The following is a 23,811-nucleotide window of genomic DNA, read 5'->3' as shown; positions in this document are numbered from 1 at the left end:
ACTAACCTATATGGGGAGCCTGTGTTCTAGAACCTTCCCAACAGTAATCAAGATCTAGGTGAAATTTTGACTTAGGCTGCGACTCATACTTATTTCGGATTAATTTTAATCGCGGGAGGTCAATGGATATGATGAAGGTAAATACAACGTAATGTAACTTAACCAAACTTCTTCTTCTTTCATACTAAAGCTTCCTTACCACAAGATTTACATCTGAAATCTTTATAACATCCGATTCCGATTCATTCTGAACTATATGATTCGTTAGAATCACTATGATTCGTTAAAAATCACTGGGGAAGCGGGCTATACTCAATCCAACTGCAGTATTACCGGGCCAATTTTAGTAAGTTTACCGGATCAATTGAAGAATTTATTTAAGTATGTGAGGAAGAATAAGTGAAAGTCAGGGGGATAGTAAAAGTTAAGAAAGTGGTGGTATTTTTTTTTTTTTTTTTTAATGTAAGTGGCATTGTATGTGGAGATGGATGAATTATTTAGCGGAGAGGTATACTTGTTTTACTCTACGGATCCATAGATTGCAAAGTGTACAGAAAAAATTGGGCAAGTCTTTAATTTGCCCATTTCATGTCGAGAACAGAAACCAACCGACCCCAGTGGGGTTTCTAACCCGTTCCTACTACTACTTATTTTAGGGATCCGTATAGTAAAACTGCACGCCTAATAACATAATTTTACATAACATAATGTAATCCAACCAAATATAACCGAATGCAGTAAGTTTTGGTACTTTTTCGATTTTCAAATTGGTTCGGCGATACAGCAGTAATGTCAAAATGAAGCTATAGCTATAAAAAAAAATATGTCCGTAGATATAACAAAGAATAAACCTGTAGATATTATATACCGCAGAATAGGTCCAGCGTGTTAATGCTTAGGTTGGCTTTGGATAGAATAGTAGTTATATTATGATTAAGTTAGATTATGTTCCATTTGTCTGAACCTACTCTGCGGCACAAGTTGGTTAGTGTTTTTTTTTTTTTTTTTTTTTTTTACATTAGTTTTTGTGATTAACATATAATAAATACGTTTCGCCCCTTCGTAGGGCATTACTGCTGTATCGCCGGACCTATTTCAAAAAATCGAAAAAAAGTACCAAAATGTTCTGCATTCGGTTATATTTGGTTGGATTACATTAACTTACGTTATATTATGCGTGCAGTTTTACTATACGGATCCATAATATAAGTAATAGTAGTAGTAGGAGCGGGTTAGAAGTCCACAGTGGTTGGTTGGGTTCTGTTCTCGACATGAAATGGGCAAATTAAAGACTTGGCCAAATTATTCTCTACAGTTTACAATCTATGAATCCTTATAGTAAAACAAGTGTACCTCTCCGCGAAATAGTCCATCCGCCTCCCGATACAGTGCCGCTTACAACATAAAACACAACCAGCAAATAAAACCATTTTCTTAACTTCTTGTATTCCCCTTACCTGACTTTCACTCATTATTCCTCACAAACTTAAATAAATTCTCCAATTGATCCGGTAAATTTCATAAAATTGGTCCGGCGATACAGCAGTTAACCCCTTCGGAGATCCAATGCATCTAACTGATTTCATTCTTGCATCTTAGTGGCAACCTAGCACAACTTGGTTAGTGTTTTCTGCGCAAGTCCGCATCCCAAGAATGATTCTGTAAGGTACAAATAATGGATTTAGTGAAAAAGAAGTGTATATTCAATGAATTTATGTATTTGTCCGTAGAATCAATCTGAACGAATATTATTTCATTAATTGCCTCCACATACTTTTGCGAAACATCTGCACTATTCGACATGACACTATCCGCTGGTAGGGTTCTAGAATACAGATCCCCCTTCAGCATAGAGCTGTAATAAAGACAGAAAACAACGTGCCCTGCGGGGTTCTAACCCGCCTTCACTCGCTGACGCTCACTCGGCAATACTATGTGACATAAACATTAAACTGTGGTACAGAAAGGAACCAACCTAGTTACTAACCTATGTGGGGGGACCTGTGTTCTAGAACCTTCCCTACTGGTAGGGTCCTCCTGGTATAAGTTAAAGTACTGAATGTTGGGCGTAGGTTAGTAAATTTCATATATCTGGACCTTAACTCCAAATAAAATTGAGGATGGCTACCAGAATTAATTGTTAAAAAATAATTTTCGTATTGGATTACAGTAGTTCGTCAAATTAAATAATAATAATAAATATACGTTTCTTACTTTAAACCAGGGTGGAAAAAAATCATGATTTAAAAAAATCATTTTTTTTTTTTTTTTTTTTTGATTTAAAGCGATTTTTTGATTTAAATCAAATCTTTCTTTTCGCATAATACAAGTCACGAACTGAAGATAAAACATTAGGAATTAATATTAATTATGCCATTTAAGTGAAAGTATTGAGCTTGAATTTTGAATTGATTGCCAGTCGTTAACTTATTTCAATACCAAATAGAGATGCAAGTGTACGGAAAAAACCGTCGTCTTTTTTTCTGGGGGAGGGGGCGGGTTTTTCTGCTTCGCTTTTTTGCTTGGGAAATTTTGGGCTTTTTTCCAAATTCTGCTTTAAATTGAAAAAGCAGGTTTTGTTTCGCTTTCTACAATACAAAAACTCATTTAGGTAGTAATGGATGCAGATAATAATACAAAACCTCGAAAATAAACATGAATTTCGAAAACATATTTCAAACAATTTTAATTCTGAACACATTTTTATTATGAATCCCAAAAAATTAATCCATGTATATAATAAGTTGCAGTTAAGTTTTAACTTGCATATGCATTATAAGCAATATTTTTTATTGTGAATTAAAAATACAAAAACAAGGAAAAACTGTTACATGACATACAGAATTTATTGTACTATGTGTGTGAGTTCAAACAAATAACACATCGGGAAGATAATAATATATTTACTGAACAAACGCACAAAACAAATTTAAGTTTCGACACCGTAGCTTTCTCAAAAATAACATGTTCTTCTCTTTGTTCATTACGTATATCAAGTGTCTCAAGTGATACAACGTTGGCTTCGCATTCGGGAGGTCATGGGTTCGATTCCCGCTACCGACTATCCTGATGGGTTTTCCAGTGTTTCCTACCAGGTGGTACCTACTAAAACAGGCCCTGGCCGATACCTTCCCAAATCCTTTCCATGTTGTTAGATATCCAGTATAAAATAGACTCTGAGCCTGAGCTGCATCTGGTGATTGTTAAATAAATAAATATAATTCCCTCGTCAGTCTGTTATAAGTTTATTATGTCTGACTTCCGAGACTTTCATAAAGATTCGTACTAGAGTAACAATGAAAAATAATCATTGTTTTATTACAATTCAACATATTACTTTAAAAGACTGAAAAAAATGCAATCTTTGTATGGGACGCTCAAAAATCACCTAATTTGTTAATGCACCTCTTGCTTCCGCCTTTGCTACCCATACATTTACTTCTTTGAAGTGGAACAGAAATGTTGAAAATGTATTTTCTATTCATTTATTACGTATAATAATCTGTTACTACCTATCAGGTGCTTCGAACCTGCAAAATCGGTAAAGTCCCAAATTCTGTAATGCACTGACTGTTCCTTAAGCTTGTTTAGAGTCAGGAAAAAACTGAATTTTCTGTTCATGGATCATATGCGTAATACTGTTCATCTGAGCGTTTGGTTTCCAAGGTTCTGGAATATATAACCACCATCACGGTTTATCCAGTCTTGAAGGTTTCTGAATTTTTAACGAGAATTCAACATGTCATTACGAAACTTTCCCTTAAAAAAAAAAAAAAAAAAAAAAAAAAAAAAAAAAAAAAAAAAAAAAACCTACGAAATACATTTAAGTCAAGCACAACAAACATGAATGAGTGGTTAGCTTTTCCACTTCTATTGGGAAATCCGGGATTCATTCCCGCATTCGACCATTCCAACAAAAGTTCTTAATTCCATCTGTGAATGTAGAGATAGTGCGTGTACTGTGATTTCTGGCTGATTTCATTTCTTATGTTTTAAATTGTTGTTATTATTAATTACCAGCAATGAGGGATTTGCGAAAGGGGTTAGGGTGGGGGTGTCTTTCGGACTAAAGCCTGTTCTCCAAAATTACGGAATTTCTAAAACAAACGAAATTTTAATTATGTCTTTACTCATAAACTTCAAGCTCCCCTCAAATGAAAATCAGGCATTTTTAGAAAAGAAAAAAAAAAACTAACCATTAATAAGAAAAAAGACCCTCCCAAAACACTTTTTTAAATCCGTACTAATTATTTGTATAAAATGGTATTCAAGGTTGCATACGGAAGATTATTGCTACATCATTACACAGCTACAGTATAACAGAAATGTGGAAGTATGCTCTGACAGATATATTGAAAAACATAAGTTTAACTATGTGCTAGAAACTAGAGTACTAAGCTCTAAGAAATGAAACACAAATAACTAAAAATGAAATGATCTAAAGAAGAAAAAATGTCGATAACTCAGAAGTTAAATAAAGTTATATAGCCTCTAAAATTGCTCTAAAATACTACGTACTTAATGTTTAGTTCATAAAACATGTGCTCCATCGATCATGATGGTGAATTCTAGAGGGAAATATGGCATTTAGGTCATGAAATTTTGTTTAACTATAGAGTATACTATAAGAAAGCTATTTAGATAGAAAAATCATAGAAATGAAAAAAAAAAGCCAAAATTTCCGTTTTTTTCTCCCTAAAAAGCAGGTTTTTTATGTAAAGAAAAATAAAAAAGCCGGCTATTTTGCATCTCTAATCCCAAACAATGTTTCTTAAGCACTAAGGGAAAAGTACGGCGACGATTATCAACATGATATTTTTTTTTCACAAAAGTTACTCATATTTGGCAGGGTGATATCTTTAAAAAAAAAAAAAAAAAAAAAAAAAAAAAAAAAAAAAAAAAAAAAGCTTGCGGCACGAAATACATATAACATAAACAAATTTCGCCTAAAGTTATAAAATCTAAAAAAGATTTAAGTTTCGGAAAGGGAATCGGACCCACAAACGAACAGATGCACACACAAAAGGATTTTCGTCTTAAATGTCCATGGTGATTTTCTCGTTGAAATAGTTAACGATTTAAAAACCTCATGTTACGAGGATAAGAAAGAAGAATTCCTCCGTTACCCGTTCAAAACTGGATTTTCCCTAATCATCCTCTGCATGAAACACTCGTTTTCATACTGTGCTGTACATACATTTGCATCTTATTGTATTATGATTATTTTCCATAATTGAAATAACACAACAGAGGCTGGATTTTACTTTTTTTCACTTGAAATTAATTTATTTCAAAATTTGATTTAAATCAACGATTTTTATTTAAAAAATCAAGTGATTTAAATCAGACTGATTTAAATCAATCCACCCTGCTTTAAACGTTTCTCGAAGTAAGATGTTTAACAATCTTATTACTGGCACATGCCCAAATAATTGCGTAGAAATTGATAATGTACATGCAAACTGATGTGCCATGAAAAAAATAAAATAAAACGCACCAACGTGTGCTAGGATAGAGAAGAGTAGAGTTGGAGTAAAGTAATAGTGTGGTAGGGCAGGTTATTGCTTGTATGTAGCATTTGCAAATATGTGAATACATCAGTAATACAAGTTCCTATAGCATCCATAATAGTTCTGCGTATATTTTATTATATTTTAACGCTACATTTGCAAAATAAAATACAGCTTTTGCTACATTTTCAAAATAAAATACAGCTTTTGTTACATTTTCAAAATAAAATACAGCTTTTGTAAACTGTGTAGATAGTACGTCGCGGAAAATAATATATAATAAAATCTTCTTTCATATGCACTCACTTATTTTAACCATCGTGTAGCACTTGTAATCGTTTCAGAGTAGTAACCTTGTACTCAGAAACATAAAATACAAATATATCAGTTATTATTTGAATCAGCCGCCTGCAGAATGTTTTCTGTAGAAATGTGTCTTTATATGCGAGTATTCAATTTTCCCTGTAATTTTTGCAAAATGCGTTGTTCAGTCAGGTTTTCAAACAGGTGTAAAGATCATAACGCCTTTTACAGCAATTTGATACATCAAACTGTTTCGGAGAAGTGATAAATATTGGTGATATTTGCAGCACTGCTTAAAATTATATGATTGGGAGACCATTTTGTAATTACAACTACCAAAAGCTGTTGCTGTAATGTTACAGAAGCAAAACATTTCTCACAGCTACGTAATTGTGTACATTACAGCAATCTCTGTTCTCCGTTTTTCATGTATGGAACGGTATAAGATATATTACTATAAACGGCATTATGATTTTTACATGTTTCGAGAACTATCTGTGTGATTAGTTGTGGTACTTACCGGAGTACATTCTTGAATTGAAGTAAAGATTTATTTATTGAACAAATCCCAGATACAGCATAACTTTGCCATTTTACACAGGGACATGCTAACAAAAGAAAGAAAAAACAAGACAACAATAACAATAACATAGAAAAAAGAGTGTAAAAGTGAATTATTCCGTCAAAACTAGTTTTCAATTCCTAGCAACTTGGTTCTACTTCATTTGAAATACGTCATGTTAGCATCATAGTATTTATCACTGAAGCATTTTTGGATATATATTACGTCGTCTCATGCACGTTATTGCTGTAAAAGTCTTCCAAATTTTTCATATTTGTCGTATTTTAGAATCTGTTTGTAACAGTGAATAAAAAATGTGATATTGTAAATTCTCGTTTAATATGTTAAGTTGAAATGTGTAATAATCTGATGTAGGGCCGTTTGAAAATTATATATATATATATAACTTCATGTTGGGTTTGTAATACCGTTAATCTGGTGGTATCGCAGAGTGTATCAAACACTGACTCCGTATCTATATTTTCATCGTACGGTAATGTTCGGAGTAGCAATTCTGTAGATGTTGCAAATTCGACAGATTTCGGATTCTTCTGAAAACACAAGTTTTTCTTTAATATAAAATCATTTAACTTGTATCTCGTAGAAGTATATATCCCACTCTTCTTGTAAGTGTTGACATTCCAAGTTTTTAATAGTAGTGTCGCATGTTAATAACCAACCATAAATACAAAACAGTTCTGTGTTCAAATCTTGAATCTTCTGTGGCTGAAGAAGTTGGTATCAGTTGGAAAGTGCATGTGCATTCACAATGACCAGAAAATTTTTGGATAAAATTTTAAAAAGAAGAGGAAAGGATTTGGACAGATTAAGGGAATAAAAATCCCCCCCCCCCCAAAAAAAAAAGGGAAGATGCTGAAAATTATCTTCATTCCTAACTAGAATCAACATTTGACAACTCGGAAAGTTACTTTTTGCTCTAAAAGAGAAAAAAGTGCACACATATATATTCCAGTTTCACTAATAGATATTATTAACTAATTCTATGGCCTATAGAACCTGGAGGTTCAATGTCGCATTCACAAAGCTCTCCATGGACTTCTATCCTTGAACAACTGGATCCAGTTTCTATTTTGCGAGGTCCATCATATTGTCCCCCTATCTGTGCCTAGGTCTTCCTAATGGTCGTTTTCCGATTGGATTTTCAGTTAAAACTTTCAAAGCGTTTCTACTTTTTTCCATTCCGGCTACTTGAGCGTCCTAGATTTGATGACCCGAAAATCTTTGGTAAACGGTATAAATTGTGCAGTTCCTCGTTAAGAAGTTTCCGCCATTCCCCATTCCCGTTCCTCTTGGATTTGAATATTCGTCTCAGGATCTTGTTCTCAAATACTTTCAGTCTATGTTCTTCCTTCAGAGTAAGCGACCATGTTTCGCAACCATACAGATCAACAGGCATGATTATTGTTTTATATATTTTAAGCTTCAAATTTCTCTACAGAATTCGCGAAGACAAAAGATTTTGAACTGAACAATAAACTAATAGATATTATTGCTGTTATTAAATGCGTGCTTTCGGACCCAAATAAAAAAATCCTATTTCATATGTAAATTGCTTTATCATTGTAATCTTCTAGTAGTAGTAGTAATAATAAAACTCCCATTGCGTATTCTTTTGTTAGGTGATGATGGAGAGGTTTTCCAGGTGAAGAAATCATCCCAAAGCAAGAAGTTATCGAAAATTCTGGACAAAGAAAGAAAGAAGAAAAAGGATGAAAAAACAGATCAACCAGGCAACTCGGATACAATTATATTTTCCAAAGTAAGGGACCTCAGGAATTTCAGTTTGGATGTCTTTTGTTCGTTCAAGTTTTAGCATTTTTATAAAGGCTACAAACTGTGAATGAATTGGCGCAACAATCGTTGCTTTCATCTTCCTAAATATATTGTAGACTTTTTTTTTAGGAATTATTTACCATACACAGTATCAAGCAACTTTTAAGCAATCTTAAAATATTCAGTATATTGTGAGCAAATTGTTAAAATAACCCAACAGTAATATAGTGTATGATCAAAGTATTAAAATAATCTCATTATTCTACACATTAGTATTGAAGTAATAAACGTAACCTCCACAACATTCAGTATTTAAATATAATGTTAATACGTTGACTACCAATCATCTTCACTGTAGGTATTCAGCGAGAGCGCTACTGCCAACTATTTTCAGATAGTAGTCATTCTTACTGTTTGTCTGGTAAGGCTTTTTCTGTAGGTAGTTTGTAGGAAAAAAAAAAAAAAAAAACTGACTTAATCTTTATGCCGAGAAGGATAGAGCAATTATGATTTTATTCAATCAGGATATCGAATGAAATGATCGGCACCAGGGCCGGATTTAGGCATGGGGCCGAGACCAGGGCGGCAAATTTTGAGGGGCGGCCGTTTTTTAAAAAAAAAAATATGTACAAAACGATAAAACTATTGAGAATACATATTTCACGAACGACTATTGTAGGATAGTCGTAGCAAATATTGTCATAAATCAGTTGGTTGTTATGATGGGTTGATCAGTTGTCGGTGGATCTGCTGAAAAGGGCGGTAGTAGGCAGCTCATCGTCTTCAAGAAACCATTGTTGTGGTCACTGACAAGCTTCTTTCTGAATTGAACAAGAGAATCGCGGTCTACAGTGAATTTCTCAGCAGGTTTTCCTTCTTAACAAATCTATGCAACTTGATTGCCGAAGAAATCACCACAGCAGCGCCTTCTCTGCAGGAAGTGTATGCAGCTGAGATCGAGGTTTGATGTTGAGTGCCTTCATTTAAAAGGACTTTTAGCTCGAGAGAAGTTGGGAAATGCTGAAGAAATGTCACTATCGCAACTTAACCGATTTCTCGTATCGAAAAATCTTCAGGACATATCCTAACATAAGTATTTGACTTAAACTGATTTTATGTACACCAACAACTAACTGTGCAGGGAAAAAATAATTTTCCACACTGTCAAGAATCAAAAACTATTTGAGATCTACTCTTTCTCAGGAGAGACTGGTTCATCTGTTTTAGCTATTGAAAATGACTTGACTGTTAAACTTTATTTTGATGACGTTATTAATCATTTTGCCAATGTTAAAACGTAAACAGTTTTAATACACTGTTTCAGAAACGTCATTTTGTAAATTTTTAGGTACAATAATATAACTCTTGATATAATTTAAGATTGTATAATTTAAGATATAATTTATATTGTATTGATATAATTTAAGATTTAAGATTGATATAATTTAAGATTTATATAATAATTTAAGATTGTTTTATATATTTTGCCATGTTTTATACCATGTAATGTTGGATAGGTTAGGCAGAAGCCAGGTAAGTTTCAATGAATCTACTCCAAATGCTGGTCAGATATAGGAATTAAAATATATTACATAAAATGAGTAATAAGAAATAAGAACAGTAATAACTAGTAATAGTAATAATTATAATTTAGTAGCAAACGTAAAAGTGATATTTTAAGAAGTGGATCTAGGAGAATGAAAGTTTTGGAGAGCGATGCGGTCAGTGTGGTTAGGGGCGGCAATTTCGCTAGGGCCCATGGGCGCAAAACATGGAAATCCGGCCCTGATCGGCACATAACATTGTTACTGCCATAGGGTAAAACTATTATCCTGTAGTTCCATAAACTCGATTTTAAGAAAAGTTGTAGTCTATGTTTGAGCATTCAGAGAGCAAGTGATATGCGATAGCTTATATGAGAGCTATCCAGAAAGTAACAGACGGTTTGAAATTAAAAAAGTAACAAATGAAGAAACCAAACTGTATTGTATACATTTGAAGGTGTACTCTTAAGCTGTTTTTCCACATAATCGCTATGTAAGGCACTTATCATACTGTGGAACAGGGTTTTCAAATACCGTCGCGGTAGAAATCTACCGTCTGCGATTTCAACCACTGGCTTACATCAGCGTGCAGTTCGGTGTCAGTTTCAAAGCGTTGTGTAGCGAGCCATGTCTTCATCGCTGGGAAGAGGTAATAGTCGCTCGGCGCCAAATCCGGGCTGTATGGTGGGTGATCAACACTTCCCATCCAAAACCATCCAAGAGCTCTCTCGGGTCCCCATCATGTACATTGAAACGGCATTTTTAAAATCAATGCACCATTACCTCACTCGGCCTTCACTTAATATTCCATGTCCGTATACTTCACAGTTGGCGATGGATATCATTTGCCTTGTGTTTTTTTTCTGTCAGCAAAACCTAGTGACAGAACGCAGCTCATAAGAGGCGGAATTTTCTATTGCAGTGCACATTGAAACACATCACAGAAAGCACAGTGAGAGCATCACAATCCTTACGCTACTACAACTGGATGCATACTGAGTGTGGCAACGTTTTTACACCAAGATGGCGACTTTAGCCCCGCCCACTGCTGCGATAGGCTAAAACGTCTGCTACTTTCTGGACAGCCCTCATATATATATATATATATATATATATATATATATGTGTGTGTGTGTGTGTGTGTGTGTGTGTGATTTCGCAAACTTTTTTTATTTTTTTATTTTTTTTATGATAAGCTGACATTGCATGTAACTTCAAATTTCTTTGATCCGTAATTGACTTTAACTATCTGACTGCTGAGCAGAAAAACTACTAGTCTTGTTGAAAATGGGCGATATACTTGACATTCATCATAGTTAAAGTAGGGCGATTTCGTTATACCAAATTTATTTTTCGCCATTCTACTGCAGCTGCGCAGATGGTATCTAAACAAGGCCCATATTTTTCTTCCTTCATCTCTGGAAACGAATGTTGTCTCCCCCCAGACTCAAGTCGTAGACAAAGGAACGACAGTACATAAGAATATTGTGTGAAATTGTTTTTAATTAATATTTGCATTAAACCGATGAATCAGTCATTTTTAAATATATGAAGTACTCTTTCATGACCAGTGGATAATGCGCCTGGTGCACAGTAAGTGTCTCATATACCTCAGTGTTGAAAAGGAAAAAAAACAGTCAAATAAATGAAGGTACTTTGCAAATTGTGTAAAGATGGAACATTTAATCTAGAAATGTAAAGTAGAGAACGTTTCGAGAAAACGTTGACTTAAAGCAATCTAAAGTTTAAACAGAATGAGTTGTGTGTTGGTGTTAAATAAGTTTTATTAGTATCTAACACATTTCTGTTTCTGTTGCAGCCATCAGGGACAAAGAATGATGCTTTTCGTGTAGTAAACGGCAGAGGATCAGAGCAGTCGTCGACAGAAGGCTTGCCCGATGATGGAGACAAAGAAAGACAGTCACCGTACGCTAATACTGATCATTTCAAGCGTGTGTTGGAAAGTAGGTTTTCATTTGCCATAGCTGTTACTAGCTCTTGTGAAAACCATTCGTATTGTTTACTTTATCATTTTTGCCTATATCGTGTATTTACAATGTACTCTTCGCGGACAGAATCTCTTTGTGGAGTGAAAAAGTAATAATGAAAAACTTCTCGATGGAAGAAGTTTATTAGATTGTCACCTAGGATACCAACTGGAAGTTATGTTTAAGCACATACAAATTAAATAATATGAAAAAAGGCTGGTTTTGCATTTGTTTTCTCTAATTTTTATCGTATTTATAATGCTTTATATTTCGAGGTCGAAAGAAACTATATATACAGCCTTCGGAATCAGGCAGCACTTCGACTTACCCAGCCATGGTAGCACCGTCAAGAGTCCATGTATGGTAACTTCGGCTTTATCTGGAGAACGAATAAAGCAGTTGAAAGTCTTCCGATCCCGAGACCATAGCCTTGAGTACCTAGCGGATTCTGCTGTCATGTCTCATTTGTTATTTGCATTGCCAAGAATCTATTTATGGTGGCTTCGGCTGCATCTCGAGGAGCAGTAAGCCAGAATATTCGCATTCAGCGCAAAAGACACGGATTCGATTCCTGATGGGAGCTCATGTGGTACGGATCCCATATTAAGCTGTAGGTTTATGTGAAATGAGACTAACCTTAAAAAATAAAATTAAATCTGTCGGTTCTACGTCCGACGGTTATGCCATGTATCGAATGAGATGATAATGATAATGAATAAAGGAAATGAACGAAAAACCACGCACACGGTGTTTGTCCTCCACAAAGCCCACTTGGCGCGAGTTGAGACCGAACAGAGACCCCACACTCAAGAGGTGAACATTGTATCATTGAGCCACCGTGGATCCATTGACTTACCTTAGGTCACGTTTCTTATACTCTGTAGTTTCAATCAGTAGGTATGTAGGTTCATGTCTCATAGACCCTCGGTCTTAAAAAGAGCCGCTAAACTCCAGTTCAACCGTCGAAAATGAATAAAGCTATTGAAAGGGAAATTTCCAATCCGGAAATAACATTCTTGATTTAACTAGTCTTTTTTTTTGGTAAAAAATATCGTGACTAATTTGTCAGTGGCGCCGCCAGGGATTTATTTATGATGGCTTCGGTATGGCTTGAATTTAAGTTCGAGAGTCTTTGCGAAGGAGATCTTAGGTATACAGTAGGATCTCATAATACCCCGAATTTAATTGGATTGGCACTAGATATCCAATGACGAACGTTTGTTTCTGCGGTGATGAATTCTTGTTCGTCTTTCTCATGGAGGGAATAAGTGTTTGTCTTGGTCTTTTGCGAAGTTTCAGCAAATACTCAACTATGCGGATATTTCAGGATCGTTCAGTGTCTGAATAAATCACAATTTCAGTTACTCTATGAAGCTAACGTTACAGTGGTTTATTCTTTGAATTCATGGTCGCGAGTTGGAACCCAGATTAGTTCTGTTACAGTCAATTTGTAAACCTTTAGTAGTTCGGATAAGGATGCATCATCATATATAAGCATATTTAGTTAATAGTAAAAACAATCTTACTGTATTTTTGTTTATTTGTTTACTTGTTTAATCATTGTGCAGTAACTTCAAGAACTGGTGGTCTCTTTCGTGATCACAATGCACGTCCGAAATTTCTGAATGATGATGATCATTCACTTCTGTTAACCATCCGTCTTCTTTAGCCTAAAGGACATATTCGTGGGACGTTAAACTGTTAAAAAATCATTTGATATTTATTTCTAAATGTTAACTCAGTTTTAATGTTTTCGTAAGACTTCCACTCGTAGTATTTAAAATATTTATGTTAATCTTTTTCTCTTGTCTACCGGTTTGTGCTATTGAGTCGCAATTACAATAGCATTACTGTAGTTGACATTATTGTGTCTGTGGATTTTCATTGTGTTTCCCATTTCCTCCCACTTTTTGTTTTTACTCCATTTTTCTTTGTTTCCTCTTGCATTTCTCACTTCCCTTAAAGATAACCTTGAGCGATTAAGCGCAAGATTTGATTTCATTTTCTGTTTATTTCACATAGTTTCTAATACTACACCGTTGCCTTTTTGAAATTGTAATATATCTCATTTTTCTACTACTTTGAAAGTTCTGATAAAAGTAATGTGACCTCCTCCTCTTTATTTTGTTTAGTGATATTGTGTAGTGAAAATGGCTAGTATTTACATGCTACTGATATTACCTATCCCTACAATGTATTATAGATTTCAGTTTTTTTTTTGACGTAGTGGTCTAACTTTCACTCAACAGATGTGTATGTGTTTTTGTATTACTCCAAACTAATTTTATTTACTATATTTAGTTTTTAGATTTTCTCTTTCAGATTTTTTGTTTTAAACATATTCTTATGTCATATTCGTGTAGTGGATTCATTCCAATCAATTTTACACACCGTGAATGTGTTTTACTGTAAAATAGAATAATACATAAAAAATGTTATTGTTTTAAATCTTGTTCTTTCTTTTATCAGGTGGTCGCATACCGGACGCAGCGATGATTCATGCTGCTAGAAAGAGGCGACAAATGGCTCGGGAGATGGGCGGCGATTTTATTCCTCTTGAAGAATCGAAAAGGTCGGTGGTCCTATTGTAAAATGAAACAATGCTGATGGTGTCAACTACAGACAACACATTACACTTTTTTACTTTGTATTGGCCCCTTACCCCTCCCCATTTGTGCACTAAGGTCTGTTGCTTTCCTGCAAGTTTATTCGTTTAAAAATATTTATAGATGATTACTTTGTATTGGAGCACCCTCGTAGCCTCGTGAATAGCACGCTTAGTTTCGTAGCACCTGTTAGTAGTTGTACGATTACTATCTCTGAAATTAAATTTCAGAAAATCTGCTCCACCAAAAGGACAAATTCAGATTGGCAGTAGATACTTGCAACCGAACGGCGTCGTCTAAAAACTTGTAACAAATGGTTGATAAGTGAAAACAAGTGAAAACGAAAGTTCTAGAAAATGTAAGAATGTGGGGATGAGAGGGGAGTAGGATGGTACAAACACAAGGACTTAGGGTACCTGATGTCATTCCATGGTGTTGCTGGGCTCCTCTGTGTTGATCTCCTTCGAGCTGGTTCGGTATGTCTTCTCAGTGGTAGGCTTACAGATTTCCAATCGTCTGTACTTCTTAGCCTAGAGGTGGCTATATCTCAGACTCGCGTAAGGACTACGGATCGATGGTCGTTCAGTCCCTATTGCGCTGGATACTTTATCGACTGTTCAACTCCAATGCGACTAGTTCCCTTGTCAGATGCTTCTCTGAGAGATAGAAAGAATAAGTTCGCTTAACCGACTGACGGACTCCTCAACTACCATCGTACTGGCTCTCGACTGACTGTCTGTCTGATCGACTCCCGGCTGACTCCCCAAACGGACTGCCTTCTTATGGGTTTCCCTGTGTTTTTATGGGTTTCCCTGTGTTTCTATGGGTTTCCCTGTGTTTTTATGGGTTTCCCTGTGTTTTTAAAGTCCAAACCTCTCGCAGCGTCATAATGATGTTGACAGAAAATCTAGTGTCATTAGACCTTTGACGTCACAGAGGTTGGAACATCAGGAAGGAGCTGTCTCAGCTTTATTACATAAAAGAAACACTGACGTAACAGTTACATAACAAAAACAAATCTTGAATAACAAAAGAAAAATATTAAAAGGCGCAGAAATAAAACATTGTGCGAATTCCCAAACCAAAATGAATTCGCTCTGTTATTTCATTCTTACGAGTTTACAAAACATTTTTACATAATTAGGAAGAGAAATAATGGTGATTTCTTTGTACATTAAGAAAAAGTTTCACGTACACTAATCAATCGATACTTCGAGACAGATCAATAAATGATAATTTCTGGTTTCTCTACAGTAGGCACAAACCTTGCCCGTCTCAGATACAAACTTGAGTACTTGTTCTGGTCTAATTTTAATAATAAAGTCCTGATCTTCATGATATCGAATTTGCACAAGAAGATAAAGAACAACTCATCCCACAGTATGTGTTGGCCTTTTATATGAATAATAGTGTATGTATCGCGAATCCACCTCATCAGTACAGCAGGGAAGGAAACGTGTAAAGTTCGGAAAGCTGAAACAGTATTAGACATATAGCTCAGAAAGCTATTAGTTTAATTTTAGTATTAGCACCCTGTGGATACCAAGTAAAAAACTTCAAGTGACACTCCAAAAAAATAAATAAATAAAATAAAAATGGTTGAGTTGTTTACAGGAGAGAATCTTTCGTAACACAGTAAGCACAAAATTATCTGTTGACTATGAGTTGAAGGAAAGTAAGTACTTGACTCAGTGCTACAGCGCTAATCTTTAATAGAAGAGACCGTGATTCGATTGCAGATCGTGTAAGTACGTTGTGAACAACATCGTTTCCTCGGTATTTGCTGATAGACTCAATAGTATAAGTATCTATAACTAAAAAGCAGTCACTCATCTTGTATCCATAAATGATTTAATTATTTGTGATTTATTATATCATTTCGGCTCCCTCTCGTGGAATATTTTCTCTGAGGGGAGATCAAAACTAGAGGGTCCAGAGAGAGCCGAAATGATACAATAAATCACAATTAATCAAATAATTTATGGATACAAGGTGAGTGCCTGCTTTTTTAGTTATCGTTCTCTCGGCTTTCTTCCATTTTCTTTTCATAGCACTAATATTTACACTGTGATTATTTCCTCCGTCATTCATCTCCTTTAGGCTACACTACGTAATCGTAGGACGTTAAATTAAGTAATAATAATAATTTCTATTGCTTATTAGGTCGTCTTATGAGGGAAGCCTTTAGCGGAAGGAAATAAAGATATTGTTTCTGTATGTAAATAAAAGACAAAATGGAGAAGTAAGATAGTGCGAGGGAAAGACTTCGTGATACGTAGAAAGTCTTATCATGTTTATTTCTGAAGAGACACTGGTAGAGCACTCACTTCTGGTGAGGAAGATCCTTGGTTCATTTCTAGGCCACATGAGTTTGTGGTGGACAATATTGTATCTGTGGATTTTCTAGAGTTTTTCTCATTCCATGAAATTCTGTCATGATTGTTCACTTCAGTTCTTTATCCTACAGATAAAGACATTTTCCTTTTTTTTTTTTTTTTTTTTTTTTTTTTTTTTTTTTTTTTTTTTTTAATGAAATAAACACAGGACAACTCGAATCAAGTAATAAAATTAAATGAACACACACACAATACGAGTCTTTTATAGAGGTGACCTTTACGATAGGAAGTTAATATATTTTTTTTTTTTTTCATAGTAGAAGAAATTAATAAAATAATTCATTAAGGTTAAAGGACTCTCAAACATATTCTTTGGTCATGTGGCCAATTTTTTGATCTTTTGACAACACATGATCGAATTTTCCGTAGTCTGCTAACTGACTTGAATGCACAGAATACCTCAATGCATACCAACGATATTTTTATAAACTACTATTTATATTACAAGTGAATTTACATTGTTCGAAATCAAATGAGATCCACTATGCCCTATGCATTTTCCTCGATATGGCAAGACTTTTCTGTGGAAAGAGGCTAAGTTGATTGGTTTTTGGTTGGCATGTTTCGTACCCTTAAATCATTTTTTTTTTTTTTAATCTGAGTTTAACATTTAGAAGTTATCTGCTGTGACCCCCCCCCCCCAAAAAAAAAGAAAAACTCGCTGGAACATATAGTGTGTTACAAAAATGTGACAATATTTTGGGGACAAATTCCTTACATCAAAATAAGAAAAAAAAGTTCATATAGACCTGTGCTTAAAACTAGATAGTTTCGAAGTTATAGGGTGTCGAAAACGTGAAACAAGTGATATTTAAAAGTTTATAGCTCCACTACTATGCGACCGATCGTAGTCGGGTCAAGGAACTGGTATGTGAACTATCCAAATATCCATGTTTAAGAATGCTCCAGTACTTGCACACCAATTTTTTTTTTAGAGAGGTAGGTGGAGAGTGATCAAGTACTCCCAAACCGCCTCTGTAAAACTGATTGTGCAAGTACCGAAGGTTCTGAAAGATGAATACTTGGATAGTTTACATACTAGTTCCTCAGTGAAGTGAAAATCCTAAGAGTTAATGTTTCTTTCCCTTAAATATGTACTCGTCTACGAACAAAACATGGAATTTGTAGTTGTAATATTAAGTGTTACACTGCTCTCAAGTTATTGCACGTTTTGTTAAAAGGTATTCGTTAGATTTCAGGTTAGGAATAACCTTCAGAAGCTCATTCTTCATATTTTGTATATTTAAATTGTAGAATATTTTTGGTAGTGTTGTGATACTTATGTATACGCATGGAAATCCAAATGTACTACGTGTGCTTGTGTTGTTCTCAGATCAGATACCGGGAAGTCGAGGTTAGTTCGTGAGGAGGACGAGAATGAGGCAAGCGATGAGGAAGAGAGGATTGATTTCACAGTGAACACATCAGCCAGAGATAAAGAAAAACGGCGGGAGGCTTTCTTCGCAGCGCAGGATGAAGGTAACAGACCCAATGCATTTCTCACTGTCTTCTGTATAACTCGTGAAATTATTGGTCTTGTATTGGTATATCACTCGTATGCCATATTTGTTAGGCACGTGTTGGTATTCTTCAGGAAGCCCCGGAATAAAATATCTGATTTTGGTACCTGGGGCTTAAAGTATTAAGATTTTTTTTTTTTAATATATAGGTTTGTGTAGAGTTAACATGTAATGTTAGTTGCAGTACCACTTCTTAAAATGGAATTAAAAATATCTCGAGTACTTTTCTTTAAATAAGTATTGATGAGGATTAAGCTGCTAGTAGGAGAAAAGCCAGTTTGTATTATTATTATTATTATTATTATTATTATTATTATTATTATTCTATTTTTATTTATTATCTAAATTATTACAGGAATTGTAACTGTTCCTTATGAGTTCGTTTTGCCTGTTACATAACATTAACTTAGGTGTTTAAGATGAAAGGCAATATCGAACACTTAACGAAGGGTTTCTAGAAATTCCTGGTTGTCATCAACCATATTAAAAGTTTTGTCCAGGAATGTACAATATACGAGGATGATTCAGAAAGTAATGCTTCCAAAGTGATACCTTTATTTGTGTTTGACAGGTATCAGTGGAAAGCTTACGGTGTCAGCTACAAATGGTGGCATCATTTTTCAATATAGTCCCCATTACGGGCAACACACTTGCGCCAAGGCGAAATAAGATTTTTCATGCCGTCGGCGAAGACTTGTGGTGACTGTTGGCGACGCAATTGCCGAACTGCTGCTTCCACCTCCGCGTCACCACTGTAGTGTTGGCCCTTAAGTTTGGGGAAGAGCCACAATTCGTAGGGCGCAAGATCCGGACTATGGGCAGGATGAGACGGAATGTCAATAACATTTTCCCTGCAGATGGGACAACTTTGAATTTTTTGGCGGAGGAGAAAACTGATGCGGTATTTCATCGACCGACGCTTTGTTTCCAGGTCGTAACGGTATATCCACGACTCGTCGCTGGTAATGAATGTTCCTGGGCGCATAACCTTCCACAGTCATAAATTCAATGACCAGTCCGCTGACTGGATGCTATGGATTGTTCCATTACTCTGGAATGAAAAAAGCTAGGAAGGCGAAAGAAGTGACATTGTATAGCTTAAACATCAGTGCATTAATGATTAAACAGTTCAGAATGTTTGCAGTACTATTGACCAAGTAGTAAGCTTGGAGGCATTACTTTCTGAATCACCCACGGAGAAGTAAATATTAGCTTCTTCTCTGAATCTGGCAGAAGGCTATTAGTGGAAATTAATGTTATCTGTTATAGTCCAGGGTCCAAGTGTATATTAATATATTTTTTGATAACTTTTTTCGCTTGATGTTATTTGCATTTGTTTCTTTGTATAGATTCTGGTGGAGAGAGCGATAAAGCAGATGAGGAGTTGGAGAATTGGGAGTCTCAGCAGATTAGGAAAGGTGTAACGGGAGCTCAGGTGGGAGACTTTTTCTTGCCCTCAACTTCACAACACGCCAAGTGTTCTCTATAAACAACACTAAAAGAATGTACTTCAATTCACTTGTATTTATCACTGTAACACAAAACAGGTTAATCCTCGAAGTTTCATTTCCACGCATTTAGGTTAATTCGGATTTTTTTTTTTTAAATCGTAACCTCTCTTCCCTCTCGTATATTCAGATTTTAAAGACAGGGAGATGATGATGCTTTTAGCAACTAGATGAAAAACAGTTTAAGAAATATGCTCTCCAAATGCCTAATTCGTATGCCTAGACCATTAGAATTATGGGGAAAATTTTGAAGATTGGCAACCCGAAAACAATCGTTAAAATAAGGAAATCATATCCCTAGAAAGCATTCATGCCAAAAATTTCATTGAATGAGCACTATGAACGAGATTTATGAATTGTATAATCTAATCGTGTGATATTTTGAATTGTTAATTATTGAATTGTAACAAAAATGTTGCTCGATGAAGCATTGACAGTTTTACAGTGAATAGGTCGCGTACAAATGACTCACTCCTATCCACAGATCGAACTGATGTGGGGAAGGCCGAGCGTTCAATATAACACTGTTTTGTTAGTAAGAATCTGCTATTTTTGTTAGCGTACTTCCAAAGTAAACCGATTCTAGCAGTAAGCTATTGGATCCATCCATTTTACAACACTGGGTGAGGCATGTATTTCTTTTTAATTGTATAAAAATATGTACAGTTGCGTACAATGATCGCTAAAAAATGTAAATTCTATTTCTAACTATGCTACCTTTAAGAGACTCAAGCCAATATACGCCTAAGAGCTGCCAAGTTTCTACGAAACGACATCAGTCTGATTTGCGTTCTTCAAGGCAAGTCCATCTCATACTTTAAAATCCACAATTAGCGTCTTCTAAGAAAGGCAGCTACTCAATGCCAGTCCCATAGAATTAGTGTCTGTAGACTCTTCGAAAGGACGCTTTCTTGCTATATCATAGCGCAGCATTATGTGGGCCAGGAATGGGAGAAATTTCAACTTCCTTTCTTCAAAGAAGCCCTATACACTGAAGTTTATGGTGATAATCTAAGAATAATGACAGCCGTAAAGGCCAACCGATGGTGTCACCACGGCTATACCAGCTGAATTTCACGATCAGTTGAACGCGGTACACTCTTCTGTACAATAAACACTAAAAGTGTATTGATTGGCTCTTTACCAACTTGGTTTCTGTTCATTCACTTTTTTTTTTTTTTTTTAATCGTTTGATGTAAATGAAAAATTAATTTCTCGTGAAGTTGGCTGAAGATACGGAACCTTTCATTCATCCATGGGATCGAGGTAATCGGAGAAATACCAGAATCGAATACCAGGATTGGAACTTCACGAGGGGCCGCGGTAGCTCAGTGGTAGAGCGTTCACCTCTGGTGCATGAGGTCCGTGGTTCGATCGCAGCTCGCGCCAAGTGAACTTTGTGGTATAAACACTGTGTGCGTGGGTTCCCTCGGGATTCTCCCGTTTCCTCGTACTTTTCATTCCACCATTTCAGTCATTTCTCATCATTACCGTCTCCTCTAGCCTAGCCGGCATAACCGTGGGACGTAAAAGATTTCATTTCGAACTTCACGATTGCAAGGTTAAGCTGACACTTTCTTTAGTCCGTATATTGAAATTTTCTCAAATACATTTCTATTGTACAAGATAATTGATAACTGTTGTTATATGAAAAATATTTTCATTTTTACATTTCATATGTGTATGTGTATACAGGTACTTATTCTCTAAACGAGTTCAAGTATTATAAAGATGTATCTACCTGAAAAGGTAGTTGATAATGCTTATTTTAGTGTTAGTCGCATTTTCGTAATTGCAGGCGTACAGTTTTTTCTGAGACCACTTTTGAAAGCTCTATGTTTAATGTGAAGATGTGTGTTTTTACATATAGAGGTACATATTATTTCTTCTACGTAATGAAACTGTCTTATTTATTTGATAGTAAATGCAAAGATCTTAAGGGGCCCTATCACAGCGAAATTAAAATACCGCTAATTTTGCAGTGATTATGTGGTATCTTCAAATAGATAAAAGATAATCGAAAAGTGGAACAAGAACTCGCTAGACAATATTATTTTACATGTGATACCGTTATCATGACTCACCTATCTGCGTTCGATTTCCAGCCATTTAGAAAATCAGCATTTATTTTCGCGTTTTTAAATGGCTGCAAACGGCAAGCTACTAGGTGACTCGTGATAACGGTACCTCATGCAAAATAATATTGTGTAGCGCGCTCTTGTTCCATATTTCGATTATCTTTTGTTTATTAGAAGATATCAAATAATTACTGTAAGTTGGCGGCATTTTAATTTCGCAGTGATTAGATCTCTTAAGCCAAAAATTTGCCTTTTGTTTGGATACTTGACAAGTTTCTGCATGAGTACTTGTCAAATTAGAACTAGGCGTACTTTTATAGATTTCATATAGAAGTGTCTGGATTAATTACTTATTCACTCGTTCATTTCTTAAAGTTTATTTTTCCTATCTCGTTCTTGTGAGATTTGACAATATACAATGGCAACAGATATATTGGAATGTTTTTGTTCTCTAAATTTTTGCAGTTGGCAGCTGCTCAACAGGAAGTAATGTACCAACAATACATGGGGGCAGCAACAGGCTTCTCCATGAGTGCAACAGAAGTCCCTCCTCCGAGCACAGTTCCAATCATGCAAGAGCATCATTCATTGCAATACCCAGAAAAGTGTGAAATCATTACACCTGAGTCAGTGGTCCATAAATTTAAAGAGAGGTATGTACATCCTAAATTCCTGTTCGTTGTATAATCCATTTTGTAGTCTTCTGTTCTTACTAGATAGTAACTAAGTTTTTTTTTTTTTTTTTTTCTTCCATGTTTGTATCCAACGTGTATGGGTCGTAATTTTCAGATGTCCCTTACCCAGTGTGGCACGGAGACTTTTCCAATGAATTACGACCACGGAAATTCTTGTAATAAGTTTCATTTGGAACATTGGAGGAGAAAAACTAAAGAAATCAGCAGTATACTCTAGTAAACAAATTGACAAATCTAATCTACCGTATATACTAAATAGTTTATTTCACTAAACTGTTTAGTTTTCTCTAATACCGTTGTCAAGACTAAAGGAAAAAGAAGAACATATGCCAAATTTGAAAATCAGTGATGTTCTGCTGTCAGATCTTATTTCAAAATAACTTAAAGATACGAAACATGATTTTGATTAAAAGTTTTCATCATACAGAATAAATACGAGGGAGCATCAGAAACTAAGGTTACAAGACAAATATTTCTGAAGTTTCGTCCGTTATAGAGGAATGAGGAGTGTGCGGTTTCAGTATTTTTATATATGGAGTTGGCAACTGTGCAGTTTCAGCCACCCGCCACCTATGGCGGTAGTTGTAAGTAAACAAATGGTGACTCGTTTGGAAAACGGATCTTGCAAAGAAGTCTGCTCAGTTATTCAATTTCTGTGGGTAAAACATGTAACCGCGGCTGAAATTCACCGATGACTATAATGTTTCGTCAGCATGTTGCAGAATGATGTCGAAAGTCAGCGGCTGCTAGAGAAAACGTCACCAACGAGGAGAACAGTGGCTGTTCTAGCACGACATGAACAGATTTGAACACAGCTCGCGTGGAAGAGCTGATTCAGGACTTGCACCTGTTCCCTCAGTTGAAGGAACAGCTAAGAGGCCGTCGCTTCGCTTCAGACGAGGAGGCGAAACACTTCATGATAACATGGCGGAACATGCAAGGACAAGATTTTTTACCAGGAGGGAATCTTAACTCATCCCCCGATGCAACAACTGCCTCAACCGATATGGAGACACTGTCTAAAAATAATCTAATGTATGTACTATCTGTTGGCTGTATTGGTTGTATGAAATAATATACAGGGTGGTAGGTAACTCCACCGACAAACTTTGGGAGACGATTCCTTATACGAAATAAAAGAAAAAAGTTCTAATAAACATGGGCCGAAAAATGCCTCCTTTCAGAGTTATGATCCATTGAAAATTCGACAAATCATTTTTCAAAACTCCCTAACTTAGAAACTATAGGACCTATCCCAAGCGGTTTAAAGGAATTACACAGGAACTAGTATGTTCTCTATCTAAATA

The 23,811-nt window shown here is 35.5% G+C and overlaps 1 protein-coding gene across 1 annotated transcript in view; it reads left to right on the top strand.

Moving 5' to 3' along the window:
- Nucleotides 1–23,811, top strand: part of LOC145664871 (PAX3- and PAX7-binding protein 1) — a 77,966-nt gene that overhangs the window by 655 nt on the left and 53,500 nt on the right. Inside the window, exons 2-7 of the mRNA XM_081731918.1 lie at nucleotides 8,016–8,155; nucleotides 11,533–11,677; nucleotides 14,171–14,273; nucleotides 18,037–18,182; nucleotides 19,573–19,658; nucleotides 22,275–22,462. Of these exons, the coding sequence (XP_081588044.1) occupies nucleotides 8,016–8,155; nucleotides 11,533–11,677; nucleotides 14,171–14,273; nucleotides 18,037–18,182; nucleotides 19,573–19,658; nucleotides 22,275–22,462 (808 nt within the window). The remainder of the gene's footprint in view (nucleotides 1–8,015; nucleotides 8,156–11,532; nucleotides 11,678–14,170; nucleotides 14,274–18,036; nucleotides 18,183–19,572; nucleotides 19,659–22,274; nucleotides 22,463–23,811) is intronic.

The sequence above is a fragment of the Thermobia domestica genome, chromosome 1, assembly GCF_964235325.1.
Source record: "Thermobia domestica chromosome 1, izTheDome1.hap1.1, whole genome shotgun sequence".
Classification (NCBI taxonomy): Eukaryota; Metazoa; Arthropoda; class Insecta; order Zygentoma; family Lepismatidae; genus Thermobia; species Thermobia domestica.
The sequence above is the reverse complement of the archived record's forward strand: the minus strand, read 5'-3'. Positions and strand labels throughout refer to the sequence as shown.